We start from the raw sequence: 15,132 nt of genomic DNA, 5'->3' as shown, positions 1-15,132 counted from the left end.
AAAGAGATGTGAAGGGCAATTTTTTTACACAGAGTGATAAACGTCTGGAACAGGCTGCCAGAGATGTTGGTGGAGTCAGATATGATAGGGGAATTTAAGGGGCTTTTACATAAATACATGAATACAAAATAAATTGAAGGATGTAGAACAAGGTAGGCAGAAGGGATTAGTTTAATTTAGGTTCCTGTAATGTATTCTTCTATACTCTATGTTTCAACATTTTAAGACAATAATTCTAGGAACTAACTTTCAGGCTAAGGTGGGTAGCTTGAATAGATTTGGACAAAAATCACCAAAATGGTGATGTGGTTAAATAAAAGTCAATATATTGAAAACATGAAATATCAATTTATTTTTTAAAACACATTGTATATAAACAAAGACCCTTCCAGCGGAAACATTTTGAATTATAACATACAGACACTTAAAATGTATTACAGAATAATAATTTAGAAACTGAAAAGATTAGTAATTCTGTTTCAGGAGGTGATTTAAGTTTGTTTCTTCATTGTTAATCCCCAGTGCATATCTTGTCCAAGGCTAGACCAGGATATATTTACAAACCAAGGGTCAATCAGTGGCACAATGACATCACTGCAGTTCTGACTCAATTTTCTCTGTAAATTAATAATTTTATCAGATCTAACTTTTAAAAAAGACTAAAGCTGAAAGTTATCTGCTTCAAACTGTGTTACTGCATGTGTTCACAGCACTGCATTCTTTGCTGGAAGCTGCAATGCTGGTACATGATAGACTGAGCCTGAAATCTGAAAGGCTCTCCAATACAGTTGTGTTAAATCTTAGAAAAGGATTTGACATGTGCATTGTATTAGGATTTACAGGGAATCACAGCAGCAGTGCAATCTTCTCCACAGCATAAACAATGCTTTTCCACCTTTAACCAGTATTCCTGTTTTAACCAAGTTGCTGTAGATGTGCTATCATCAGTCTCAATTACAAAACTATCCAAATCATTATACCCCAAATTTTAAAGTACAACTTTTGAAGAGTTGATAATCAAGGCATGCTGTACCTATTATCTTTTCTTGCAGCATAATCTGTGCAAGTAGAGAAACTATTGGTAAATCTAAGGCTTCACAAATCCACAAACTCTGGAGTTTCCATTAGGCTGAATTCTCATAACTGAAGAGTAGGTTAAAGCCTTGTTTCCTTTGCACAACCTAAGGCCACAGTAGCATTTTAATATACCCTTTAAAAGAACCTGTTAACATGAGAGACACACGGTCATTCTGTAGAACTCCCTTTGCCTGGATATGAAAAGGACCATTTCATTTTCCCCCTGAGTCCACTGACATGAAGTAAAAAATGTTACAGTAAATGATAAAATCTCTTTTATTCCTAAACACGTGCAGTGTTCAATCTAACTCACAGAAACAAAAATAAAGAGTTCCAGAATGTTAATTGGAGGACAATTTATCTGAACTAAGCATGTTATTTTTCCCTTACTGCCTACATCACTTGCTCATTGTTACAACCGATTTATTCTTTGTTCCAACTGCAACAGCTGATTGGCCACGTCACAGGGAAGGTCAGTGTTGACCTGATTGTCAAAGTATTTTCGGATCTCTTTGATTTCCTCTTCCCAGAATTCTTTGTCAATACTGAAGATTTCGTCCATGTTCACGTGGCTGAGACCATTGAGGTTGAGGGCACCGTCTGCGGGAATGTAGCCCAAAGGAGACATCTTGGCGCAGTCCTCTCCCTCGATTCTCCGGAACATCCACTCCAGAACTCGACAGTTCTCCCCGAAACCTGGCCACAGGAAGTTGTTCTGTTTATCTTTGCGGAACCAGTTGACGTGGAAGATCTTGGGAAGTTTTGAGCAGGTCCTGTGCTCCATGCTGAGCCAGTGCGACAGGTACCTCCCAAAGTTGTAGCCAAAGAAAGGCCGCATGGCGAAAGGGTCATGCATAATGATCTTACCTGAGAAACAATGACAAGAGCAACAGTGAACAACTGGCTTGGAGATGACAACAAAAAGCAAATTAACTGCATATTAATATAGGGACAAATAACTCCACACTCTGTCTCATATAAAGTCCCCATAGTTTTACCAGGCCTTAGGGCTGCTGTCTCATTAGAGCGAAATGATTGGTAGCTGTTTAACCTGAGGGTCATGGTAACCTCAACTGGTGTGGGAAACGAACCCACACTATTAGCAACACTCCACATTGCAAACCAGCCATCCAGCCAAGAGAGCAAACCTACCCCAAATTTAAAGTCACATAGTCTAACCAGACCATAGGGCTGCTCTCTCATTACAGAGAGATGATTAATGATCATTTAACCTGAGGGTCACCACATACAGACAATATACTCTCCAAATTTAAAGTGACATGTTCTCTGTTTTATGTGTGAATGGAGCAAATGAATGTTATCAGATATCTCACTCTGAGCCACTTGTCTCACTTTACATTAGGAACTGCAAGACAATGTTCCTGATATACTCTGTATCCAGTGTTTTTGGTGTACTTTTTCCCATTGATATTACTGTAGTCTGCCCAGTATTACTACTGTACTCTGTTGCTGTTTCTGTGCTCCACATTCCAGTGTTAGTGTTCTCTGTCCCAGTGTTAGTCTTTTGAATCCCAGTGTTGCTGTGCACTGTGACTTGATGTTGCAGTGTTCTGTTTCAAACCATATAGTGTTACTGTGACCCAGTGTTAATGTATTCTATGTCACTTGTTACTGTGGTCTGTGTTCCCTCAGTGTTGGTGTTTTCTATGTCCTGGTGTTTTACTGTGTATCAGGTCCCGGGGTTATCCACATACCTTTGTGTTCTGCTGCAGCTGTAGCTTCTGATCTCATGGATGCCCCAATGTAAACTCCATGCTGCCAGTTAAAAGCTTCATAAACCAGAGGGACACCTGTAATGGAATGACAGAAATGTCTGTGAAATAATGATTGTCAAAATATAAAATTTTCAGATAGTCCATTTTGGGCTGAAGTCAAAGATGACGTTTTGGATCTGGATACACAAATTATAGTGTTACAGTTTAATAAGCCATAAAGAAGAAACAAAACGCAATGATTAATTTCTAAAGGGACAGAACTGAAACACATACAAGTTATGTTAAACGGGGAGAGAATTTGTTCGACTACATTTTGAATACTCTGCAGATTTCCAGCGTCCATTTTCACTAAAGGACAGAGACACCAGAGAAGGAACAAAAAGCATTTTATCAGCATGAGGCCAGAACTGAGAGGTTGCACCTGTAAGAGAAAATTGAATTGTTCATGGATGTTTTGTCTATAAAATAGAAGACAAATGGTCTCCAAGGAAAGGCCTTTAAGGTTATAAAGGTGCTTGACAGATTAGGTGTAAAGATGGCTCCAAGGCTAAGGTCAATCAATAGACCGTGATGACAAACAAATCCAATTGTGAATTCTTGACCTCGAGGATTGAATGATGAACTTACTACCGTAAGGAATTATTGAGGTGAGTACGCATTGCAGGGCACGATAAAAATAGACCACGGAGAAAAGGTTTATGTTGATAGGGTGAGACAGGAGCAAGCTCACTTGGAATACAGACCCTGGTGTAGAGGTGGGCCGAATGGCCTATTCTAATGACTAAAAATGTACTATGTCATTACTGTATAGCAACCTGTTATTTTTCTCTTGTAGTTGTTCAGAAGATATGGGCATCTCTGGTTAGACCAGCATTTATTGCCCATCCTTAATTACCCAGAGTGCAATTAAGAGGCAACCACATTGCTCTGGATGTGGAGTCACTTGTTGGACAGATCTGGTAGGATGGTAGCTTTCCTTCCTGGAAGGCCATTAGCTGAACCAGATGGGTATCTCCTGTACACATATTCACCACATAATTAACAATTTAACACCATTACCCTGTTGTCCCACTTCCAGACTTTCACTAAAGATCTGTTGAAGAGTTTCTGAACTCAGTGAGAAGCAGTCCTCTACAATACTACTGCAGTTAGGGAGCAGTGTCTCATGTTTAGTTCTGGTGCTCTACAGTTTAGACTATTGTACCTTTTGGTCTCCGTCCTCCGAAGATAATTCCTTCAATGGGGACCCCTTCAGGAGACTCCCAGTTTGGGTCAATAATTGGACACTGTCTGGCAGGAGTACAGAACCTGGAGTTGGGGTGTGCACATGGTTCTCCATCATCAGGACTCCATTTTTTGTTTTTCCATGAAGTCACTGTGATACCTGGGGGCAGAGTTTCATCGATTCCTTCCCAGTAAACACCCCCATCACTGGTTTCTCCCACATTGGTGTAGATGGTGTTCTTGCTGATGGTGTGCATTGCATTTGGATTTGTCTTCATAGATGTCCCAGGAGCTACACCAAAGAAGCCATTTTCTGGGTTGATTGCTCTTAGTTTACCTGTGGGAAGGCCCAATAAATGGATGCATTAATAAACTCATTGGATTTTCACCAGACAATAAAAAACAGATACTTCCTCAGTTACATTATTGAATGACTGCCTTATTTCACTGGATCAGACCTTGCTCATCGAATTTCAGCCAGGCGATGTCATCTCCCACACACTCAACTTTCCAACCGGGTAATGTTGGATTCATCATGGCCAAGTTTGTTTTCCCACAAGCGCTAGGGAATGCAGCAGCAAGGTACTTCTTCTGGCCTTTAGGGTTGGTTACTCCCATGATCTGGGGAGGGAGAGAAGCTGATGAGGAAATGTAATGTATTCATTTATCCTGGTTTACATTCTAGTGTCCCTCTGTCTGAACTTTTGAATCAACCTGCTCAGCCAGAGGTAGGAACATTACCACTGCACCACAAGGCCCCTTTTTCTCGGCCTCTGTATTACTGGGGCACTAAAATTACCATAATACCACTTTCCACATGCCTCAGGACAAGCCATATATGTGTACTATGGAGAATATCCTCATTGTCAAATCTCCAATGATGCTCAGCCAGTCTCCGATTATAGAATACTTATAAATGACTCCAGTAAAACACACAAAATATTTAATCGAACCTCAACCTAGGATATTACTAGGCTCGGTGTCATGACTGATTGTTGGGGGTTCAGTATGAGGAGAAATATTTGAATTTTTCATTCATCATTTCAAGATGGCCCAGCACACATGTCATGGGCATTTGGAGTGTAATCACTGCATTTTGTCCAAAATGTGGCAATCAACAAGTGTACAGAAAATGTGACAATACCAACTCATTATTTTAGTGATGTTAGCTAAGGGACATATCTTAACCAGAATACCAGGGAAGAAACTTCAAAATAGTGGTGTGAGACTGTTTAAAGCCACAAGAGACAGCAGATGGGCCTTCAGTTTAACATCTCATCCTAAAGGCACTAGACTCAATGATGTTATATTCCTTTAGTGCTGCACTGATTGTCAACCTGGATAATGTTCCCAAGTTCCCAAATGCGGCTTAGATCTATGTACCCTGATTCAGAGACCAGAGAGCTAACAATGGTCGAGGCTTCAAGACCAGGGTTAAATATGAAATTCAAGTTATTACAGTTTGTCTGTGTCTCAGGAAAGAGGTTATGACTGAAAAGCTCCACGGATACATATGCAGAAGCGGGTTAACTCCTGTATGTGCTTACCAGCATGTGCTCAGCAAGCCAGCCCTCTTCTTCACCAATCCGGGAGGCAATGCGGAGAGCAAAACACTTCTTTCCCAGCAGCGAGTTACCTCCATAACCACTCCCGAATGAAATAATCTCCCTGCGCTGAGGGATGTGGGCGACCAGTGTTAGCTCAGGATTGCAGGCCCAGTTATTGACCAGTGGTTCTAAATACAGAGACAGATTGTCACCAAAGAGTTCATTACAAAACTGTTAGATTGGAGAATAAAACTCTTCTCTCTTTCCCTCTCCTACACCCAGATAGCAACAACTAATCTAAAGATCCTGAAACCAAACTCACTCTTTAGAGGTAAAGGGCATCCGACTGAGTGAAGGCATTTGACAAACTGGCCATTGCCCAGGGTCTCCAGTACAGCTGATCCCATGCGAGTCATGATCCTCATACTTGCCACGACATAAGGAGAATCTGTCAACTGGATCCCGATCTTGGACAAAGGTGATCCCACAGGTCCCATGCTGAATGGAATCAGGTACATTGTACGGCCTAGAGATTAACAGCAAGAGTATTAGAAGAGAATTCATCTGGAGAGTGCTCTGGGATGGAATTTGTTTGATGGTCAAATCTTTATGAGCTCAGGTGGAGTGATAATCGCTGCTGCTTATCTGTCAGCATTCACACGATTACGGGAGGAATAACAAACATTGGGAGCTATGCAAGAACAGATTAGGGTAGGATTATAAACCACAAGAGGGGAGCTCAGAATCTCGATCTATAAATCAAATGTTAACTCACTAGCAACTATCGTTTATGCAGCATGCACTATGAGCCACTGAGGGGGTGAGTCGGGATAACATTTTAGCTGCCTTTCCGGCTGGTCTCATTCAGCTGCTGTTGACTTTCATAAAAACTCATCTGGTTCATTAATGTTCTAGCGCTCCAAAAGCTTGTACTCCCAAAAGAAACCTGTTGGACTATGACCTGGTGTTGTGTGATTTTTACCTTTAGCCTAGACAGTGACACTCACATCCCAGGAACAAATATTTCCTGTTCCAGTTGCTGTCTTTCATTTTCTCATGCAAACCTCTCACTGCACGGCTATTATTAGGATAACTGACTGATAGAGTTGGGTGTAAAAAGTGAGGACTACAGATGCTGGAGATCAGAGCTGAAAATGTGTTGCTGGAAAAGCGCAGCAGGTCAGGCAGCATCGAGGAGCAGGAGAATCGAAGTTTCGGGCATGAAGAAGGGCTGATTCCCGAAACGTCGATTCTCCTGCTCCTTGGATGCTGCCTGACCTGCTGCGCTTTTCCAGCAACACATTTTCAGCTCTGATAGAGTTGGGTACTTTGTCAGAAGTTGTCACAGTTATTAACAAAAGATCTGGACCCTCCTGGATAGTTGTTGGGCGTACCAAGTATATTGCAGGGTGTGAAGGAGGTGAAGTGAAAGGGTGAATTAACATCTGGCTATGTCACCACTATAGAAGCTTGAACACACGTACCAACAGGTTCAAGAACAGCTTCTTTCCTGCTCTTATCGGGGGGCTGAATGAACGCCTCTAATTTCAAATTTATGTTGATCTTGTTTTTGTGCTGCTCCTGTGCAGCCATAACCTTGTGTGCCTTGCTCTGTCTAAACACCCCATGATCCATATGTCTTTGTATGCTATGATTTGCCGATACTGCTCACAAAACAAAACGTTTCACTGTACTCAGGTGCATGTGACAAGAGTAAATCAAATCAAACTATCAGTTAGTGATAAATTCCCACTCAGTGTGCAGGAAGAATGATTAAGACATATCACAGATTGAAATAACGTCAGTACCTTTCATACATTCTGGGAAACGTAGAGCGAGTGCCTTTTCAAATTCCTTCTCCGACAGCCAGCGCCCAAGTTGGCTGACCCCGCTCTTTGCTATGGGAATGGTATCTCTCTGTTCAGGAGTCACAATTACAGTTTTACTCTCCACACGAGCAACATCTCTGGGGTCTGTGCGAGCCAACCAGCTGGAAATGGTAAAAAACCAGATTCAGTCAGAGATTCCTGCACTCAGGCAGGTCAACCTCATTACAATTCAATAACACATCACTGCAATGTATGCTAAATCAGAATGAAAGGCTGAAGCTTAGAGCAGCTGCTTCACGTGCTCAATCTGTCAGTGCTCTGAAAGTCCGGAAAGAACAGTGAGAATTCTGTAAGAAACACAGCTTTCATATTAGATTTGTGTGTGTGTGTCTGTCTGTCTGTGTGCAGTGGTAGAAGCAGCAATGAACTTGTATTCTGGCTTTGCCTCTTCTACATGTTGGGGTGTGTGACAAGGTGAGTGGCAGCTGATTTAGTGTTCTGCTTACCTCTGTGGCAATCTGCCACAAAGTTAAAAATCACACAATCACCTGATGAAGGAGCATCGCTCCGAAAGCTAGTGCTTCCAATTAAACCTGTTGGACTAAAACCTGGTGTTGAGTGATTTTTAACTTTGTACACCCCAGTCTAACACCGGCATCTCCAAATCATGCTCCAGTGAAGATCATCGTTTGCTTCCCATCAATGAGTTTTCATTACTTTTAAATCTAAGTCAGGTTTTGCAGACTATGAACAGGTAGCAAACAAATTGACTGCATCTCAAGCAGGCATTTTTAACAACCATTGGTGAATGGAGGTGCCATACTGGTGGAACAGCAATACTTCTGAGCCGGGCCCTGATGCATGTCAGTGGGAGCTTGTGGAGATTCATTACTCTTTATATAACCAAGTTACATTTGACATGGGAATGTTTGTTATTGATGCAAAAGCAATTGACAAAAATGGAAATTTGTATACCTGAAACTGAGAGGCACAATAACATTTCACTAAAATATATAGACTTGGAGAGAGAAAGCTGCTTACCAGTTCTGACACTTAGGTAAGCGTTTGATTATCCCTTGCTCTTCCATCAGGCACAGAAGCTGCCTGTTCTCTTCTTCACTCCCATCACAGATGTGGATCTTGTCTGGTTGACATAGCTTTGCACTTTGTTCAACAAAGTCTCTCACTGCAGGGCTCAAGGCACTCAGATCACCCTGAACCACATTCAGAGGGTGCTGGGGCTGAGATTGGAGTTGAGGGGCCATCTCTTCTACTGAAAATGGACCAGCAACGAGCTGTAAAACAATAATTACGTCACCGCTCAGAGTGGTTGGTATTACGTTGTGCCTTAATTACGGCAGAAGGTTGACACACAATTTTAATAAGTATTACACATGCATACTATACACTGTGTTTCATGTAAGCTGATGGTGTCTTAAATTTACATTCAGTAAATGCATGGAGTATTGTGATAATACTTCAGATGCAGTCTGTATTGAAAATGACATAATTCTTGCCAAAACTGCACAACTTTCCCAGCACAAAGAAAATTGAGATAGAAGACTGTGGAAGGATACTGTATAAGAATGGAAATAATAATAAATTCTCAATAATAATTCAAAATCTGCTTTAAAAACATAAATAATGTCAAAATAGTCAAATATATACTTTGTTCTACAATGCCGTCTATTTCCATAAACACTAATTGTTAATCTGTATTATACTGTATTGAGGTTCACCTACTCTGCTTCAGAGCTCTTTCAGAGCAGGTTCAGTTGATCCGTCAGATTTTTGACTTCTTTTTCTTCTGTCAAGCAGCTTGAATTCTGAAGAGCTTCAAGTGTCTGATGAGTTTTTGCAATGCTGCCTGTGCCTTTAAATACAGAATGAAAGGGCCTCCCATCGTTCAGGACAAGGGGGCTCGTCATGTTCGTCATTGATAGTGAACATACCTCATTGAAAACGCACTTAATACATAATCCAGTGAGACAAATCTAGACTCTTCATATTTGTTCTCACAGTGAACAATCAATAGCTTTGAAAATATGCAAGAGCCGCACCTCCTGAGGGATGCAGTTAATACATAATCCAGCCGATAATCTCTTCCAACAATTAGTAATCAATAGCTGTTAAAATGTGCTACCTCTTTTCATTTCAGCTGAGCTATGCAAGTTGCAATGCTTGCCGAATGTTCTAGTGTCAGACTCTGGTACAGCTCTGATGCAACTTGCGTGTTGTTTGCTGATCCAAAAAAGTGCTGTGTGAGACTTATGGGGTGACATTCTTGACATTAGGATAGGGCTATCATTGTGCTGAGGATCCAATCAGTCTTTACAAAGCTAGGCTACACCTCCAGAGTTGAAGGGCTGATAACATGGTCAGTTTCACTGTTTGTTGATTGGCTTGGAACGGGGGCCTGACTCAGATATGGATTCAACCCATAGCAATTGCAGAGCTTAGACTGGAACAAAGTAATGAAAAGAGTGGCTTACATTACCTGAAAATGGTCTAAAGCACATTATTGTCAATGAAATAATTTTGACGTATTGTTACTGTTGTAATGTAGCAAACAAATTACCCAATTTGCAGTAAGATTTGTTAAACAACCATCTCTTTTAGAGGCTGGTTAGAGGAATAAATATTGTCCGAGGCACAAGTGAGAACTTACGAGCTCTTAAAGACCGGTGCGAAGAGCAGCACTGGATGAAGAATCAGAAGATAGGTACAAAATCTACACAACTTCTCTGGTGCAGGCAAATTTTGGAATCTTGAGAGTTATAGCCAAGGAGGTGCAGGACTGGAAGTGTGCTAGCTTTGGATATGTCAGGCACCTTCTTCATCAGAATGTGGTTGATCATTCCACATAGTACAGTTGTGGGGGACAGTAGGCGAGAACAGTTAAATGGTTTCCTGGTTAAATAAAGAAACTAAAGAGGATTGTCAAGGTGTACATCACTTCCACCTGATTTTAGAATTAGATTTTATTGTCACATATACTCAGTTATAGGAATACACGAGTACAGTAAAAAAGTGTACAAAGGTGCCATTCTTCAGCACCATCTTAGATTAGATTACTTACAGTGTGGAAACAGGCCCTTCGGTCCAACAAGCCCAGACTGACCCGCCGAAGCATAACCCACCCATTCCCCTACATTTACCCCTTTACCTAACACTATGGGCAATTTAGCATGGCCAATTCACCTGGCTTGCACATCTTTGGACTGTGGGAGGAAACCGGAGCACCCAGAGGAAACCCACGCAAACATGGGGAGAATGTACAGACTCCACACAGTCAGTCGCCTGAGTCGGGAATTGAACCCGGGTCTCTGGCGCTGTGAGGCAGCAGTGCTAGCCACTGTGCCACCCCACCAGAATTTAACAAAAATAAGAAAAAAAACCCGAAAGATAAAAAAATCCAGATCTTAACATCTAAAGTCCAATCTCATAAAGGTGTTTGGAACACTGACCCACCAATGCAGACACCTGAGCCTAGCCACGGTCTGGAATCTAGGTCAGCCTGTGAGTCTCACATCAATCTTCTTGCCACTGACAAAGATGCTGGGAGGAGCTTTGGCACCAGAGCTCATGAATGCTGGATGGAGACCTGCTGTTACTGATGCCACCTCATTCAATCACTGGGACCACCAGGAGGCTGCTGTCATTGGAGACCACTGCCTCCGATCCTTCCAGCACATCCAACTGCCGGGAGGCTGCCTCTATTCCTCTCATGGCCCACTCTCCATGCTGTACCTTTCTACTGAATTGCTGCAAAAGGCTTTAAAGAAAATGGGGAAAAGATTAAAAGTAAAAAGGAAAAGACAGCAGGCGATAGCGGATGAGCTCAGGGCTCAGCCCTGCTACTCAGCCACAATCTTGCTTTTGTTTTATAATGACTGCAGCTTCTATCTGTAGCAAACACACATTTTCACCTTCATTAGTAGGAACCATTTGGATTCCCATGGGATTATTCCCTCTTGCCTGGGCATTTACACAGCTCTTCCACAAAGCCACAGTCAGCAAACAAGGCTAATTTCTAATTAAATTCAAATCTCCTGATATCAAATATTACAAAGAGGATAACAGCACAAACAACTGCAGAATAAGTCATGAAATATTGGTCTTTGTAATATATATCCAAATTATATATATTTGAATATAAAAGAATGAGCTACAGGTAGGTCCTTGTTGTCCATTTCCCCAATTAATGTTATTCTGTTTGAACACTGATCATTATGAGCTTTTTCCTTGAAATCTACCTTCATTTCTGGGTCAAAGTTGTTTTGTGCAGAACCTGATCATAGAGACAGAGGAAAGGGCAGAGTAAGATAGGGGAACAGTGCAAAATATAGAGTTGCAGTCAGGTACATATTTCTGAGATTATAATGATACATGATGAGTGATGTATTTAGATACTCAATGGATCACAAAGCACAGAGATGTTGGATCTAACATCTGCTGACAAGAAGACTCATAGTTTGGGCAAGAGTCAGAAGTACCATCTTACTATTGAACGCTCTTGTGCTGCATGGAGAAGGCAATACACTGCAGCTCCGTTACTACCATTAAGTGTAGTATCTGTATATTTTGTGTTGGTAAATAAATTGGGATTTCCCTGAAAAAAAATAGATTTTAATATTGTTTATTTTAGAGCTCAGATTTTGAACGAGAAGTGTATGGGTTTTGGTCTGTATGTATGAGAGGATTTAATGAATAATTTGCCATCGTTTATGAAACAATATTGTTTTCTCGAACCAGTATGAGAATGTCTTTATTTTGAGAGAGTTTTACAAGTGGACAGAGTAAACGTTGAGGAACACTAATTTATTTTCCATTTAAAAGGATCGGGAGTTTTGGTTTTCAGGAGTTCTGGTTGCAATTAGACAAAGGAAAGTTTCTCCTGGACAAAGAAGTTGGTTCAAAAATGTTAGGAAATAGGTTGAAAGCCCCAGATCAGAAGCGTTCTGATTAGAATTTGGAAGGAGTTATCTGAAGTTGAAAACTTCTAATCTCAGTTGTATGACTCATCAAGGAGACTGTCAGAGTCTCAAATTAAAAGAAATAGCTTTCTTAAACCTATAGAGGTGATGGAGAAATGAACTGTCTCCGGTGTTTAAGTACTAGAAAATGATAGTGTTAGACAATGGGACTGTATTTTTATTGCATTTCAAAACCATTCCAATTGTGATATATATAAATGGCTTGGATTTGGATACAGAACTAGTTCAACTGGCTCAAAGGTAGAAGACAGAGGGTGGTGGTGGAAGATTATTTTTCAGACTGGAGGCCTGTGACCAGTGGAGTGCCGCAAGGATCGTAGCTGGGTCCTCTACTTTTTGTCATTTATATAAATGATTTGGATGCGAGCATAAGAGGTACAGTTAGTAAGTTTGCAGATGACACCAAAATTGGAGGTGTAGTGGTCAGGGAAGAAGGTTACCTCAAGGATCTGGACCAGATGGGCCAATGGGCTGAGAAGGGGCGGATGGAGTTTAATTCAGATAAAAGCGAGGTGCTGCATTTTGAGAAAGCAAATCTTAGCAGGACTTATACACTTAATGGTATGGTCCTAGGGAGTGTTCCTGAACAAAGAGACCTTGGAGTGCAGGTTCATAGTTCCTTGAAAGTGGAGTCGCAGGCAGATAGGATAGTGAAGAAGGTGTTTGGTATGCTTTCCTTTATTGGTCAGAGTATTGAGTACAGGAGTTGAGAGGTCATGTTGCAGCTGTACAGGACATTGGTTAGGCCACTGTTGGAATATTGCGTGCAATTCTGGTCTCCTTCCTATCGGAAAGATGTTGTGAAACCTGAAAGGGTTCAGAAAAGATTTACAAGGATGTTGCCAGGATTGGTGGATCTGAGCTACAGGGAGAGGCTGAACAGGCTGGGGCTGTTTTTTCTGGAGTGTCAGAGGCTGAGGGGTGACCTTATAGAGGTTTTCAAAATTATGAGGGGCATGGATAGGATAAATAGACAAAGTCTTTTCTCTCGGTCGGGGAGTCCAGAACTAGAGGGCATAGGTTTAGGGTGAGAGGGGAAAGATATAAAAGAGACCTAAGGGGCAACTTTTTCACACAGAGGGTGGTACGTGTATGGAATGAGCTGCCAGAGGAAGTGGTGGAGGCTGGTACGATTGCAACATTTAAGAGGCATTTGGATGAGTATATGAATAGGAAGGGTTTGGAGGGATATGGGCCAGGTGCTGGCAGCTGGGACTAGATTGGGTTGGGATATCTGGTTGGCATGGACGGATTGGACCGAAGGGTCTGTTTCCATGCTGTACATCTCTACAACTCTATTCTACTTTATCATCTTTTCTTTTGCATAATAAACTTGTCTTATTATGAAAACTAAATCTGCAGCATTGTTTGCTAATATTTCTGTGAACGATCACCTTGTTAATTTTGTAAAAATTTAGCCAGCTTTCTGTCTGGCATTTGACTGGTCTAATAATATCATCAGTTGAGTCCATAACAGTACAATAACTTATTATTTCTTTAAACATTTTAATCTTTTTGATTTTATCTTGTCCAATGTTATTTGGACAAGATAAAAATCAAAAAGATTTAAAGGTGTGAAGTGAGGTGAAGCATCTATTATTGAGGCTATAAGTACTCTGACTGAGCCATTTATATTATTGTAAGAGCAACAATTTTTTTTCCCAAAGTAGATTTATGAGTGTTTTTTTTAATGTGCGTTTCAAGACTTGCTACTACTATCTGAATCATTGGTCTGTGCTGCATGTTGGCTGAGTGGGTATGGAACATGCATGGCAAAGATACAGAGGAGGCATAGAAAGGGCATTGTGGTCTGAATGGCATGGGTTAAAGACATTACTTTCAAAAGGTTCCAGATTCCAGACTATTGTTTATGAATGCACTCTGGTGGGCGGCATGGTGGCACAGTGGTTAACACTGCTGCCCCAGAGACGCAGGTTCAATTCCCACCTCAGGCAACTGTCTGTGTGGAGTTTGCACATTCTCCCCGTGTCTGCATGGGTTTCCTCCAGGTGCTCCGGTTTCCTCCCACAGTCCAAAAAATGCGCAGGTTAGGTGAATTGGCCATGCTAAATTGCCCGTAGTGTTAGGTGAAGGGGTAAATGTAGGGGAATGGGTCTGGGTGGGTTGCTCTTCGGAGGGTCGGTGTGGACTTGTTGGGCCGAAGGGCCTGTTTCTGCACTGTAAGTAATCTAATCTTGGACTGTAGACCTATGTCCTCAAGACTTTGGCCCATCTCAATAAAAATTGTGAGGGCAAATGTGATCTGCCTAGCCCACAGATTGAGTGTGTAGGATGTGGGTTTACAACCCATACAATTCTCCCATATTGGTGACACTTGCCTTTTGGCCCGCCTGCGGCCACTTGATTTAAACAATTTCTCATGAGTCCTATTTGTTTTTTAAAAGGTGTGTAAGGACAAAAGGAAATATGAGAATTAAAGACAGCAGTTCCAACATGTACTTAAAATCTACTTTTGAATGCTATAATGAAGATATCTGAAGCAACAAGACACATCACACTACAATGAAGAAAGCAGAAAAGTCTGGCCTTCAGGGGAATGCAGTCACTTTGCAAATCAGGATAGTGCTCCCAATTGATTTAGATACCGTCTTTGCAGCTGGCAACATGAGGCAAGCAGAAAGTTGATCATTAAAGGAGCAACTGCTGCCTCACAGCGCCAGAGACCTGGGTTCAATTCCCGCCTCAGGCAACTCTCTGTGTG

The 15,132-nt window shown here is 41.5% G+C and overlaps 1 protein-coding gene across 1 annotated transcript; it reads right to left on the bottom strand.

The window, feature by feature from the left end:
* Window positions 1-328: 328 nt before the first annotated feature.
* LOC140463106 (phosphoenolpyruvate carboxykinase, cytosolic [GTP]-like) lies at window positions 329-9,407 on the bottom strand. The gene is made up of 9 exons (XM_072556833.1): window positions 9,157-9,407; window positions 8,455-8,708; window positions 7,393-7,574; window positions 5,907-6,110; window positions 5,585-5,772; window positions 4,496-4,658; window positions 4,018-4,374; window positions 2,793-2,888; window positions 329-1,944 (listed from the first exon to the last, which is right to left on the bottom strand). Exons 2-9 carry the CDS (start codon window positions 8,676-8,678, stop codon window positions 1,490-1,492), a joined length of 1,869 nt encoding a protein of 622 aa, XP_072412934.1. The 5' UTR covers window positions 8,679-8,708; window positions 9,157-9,407; the 3' UTR covers window positions 329-1,489.
* Between the last annotated feature and the right edge of the window lie 5,725 nt (window positions 9,408-15,132).

This window comes from Chiloscyllium punctatum, chromosome 37, assembly GCF_047496795.1.
Source record: "Chiloscyllium punctatum isolate Juve2018m chromosome 37, sChiPun1.3, whole genome shotgun sequence".
Taxonomy (NCBI): Eukaryota; Metazoa; Chordata; class Chondrichthyes; order Orectolobiformes; family Hemiscylliidae; genus Chiloscyllium; species Chiloscyllium punctatum.
Note: the sequence above shows the minus strand (reverse complement) of the source record. Positions and strands in the feature narration are given on the sequence as shown.

Excerpts from the sequence above, each read along its gene's own strand:
- LOC140463106 (XM_072556833.1), bottom strand. The coding sequence starts at position 8,678 with ATGGCCCCTCAACTCCAATCTCAGCCCCAGCACCCTCTGAATGTGGTT. Across the intron at positions 7,575-8,454 it reads TTACCTAAGTGTCAGAACTG|CTGGTTGGCTCGCACAGACC; the intron begins GTAAGCAGCTTT and ends TACCATTTCCAG. Across the intron at positions 5,773-5,906 it reads ATGCCCTTTACCTCTAAAGA|AACCACTGGTCAATAACTGG; the intron begins GTGAGTTTGGTT and ends CTCTGTATTTAG.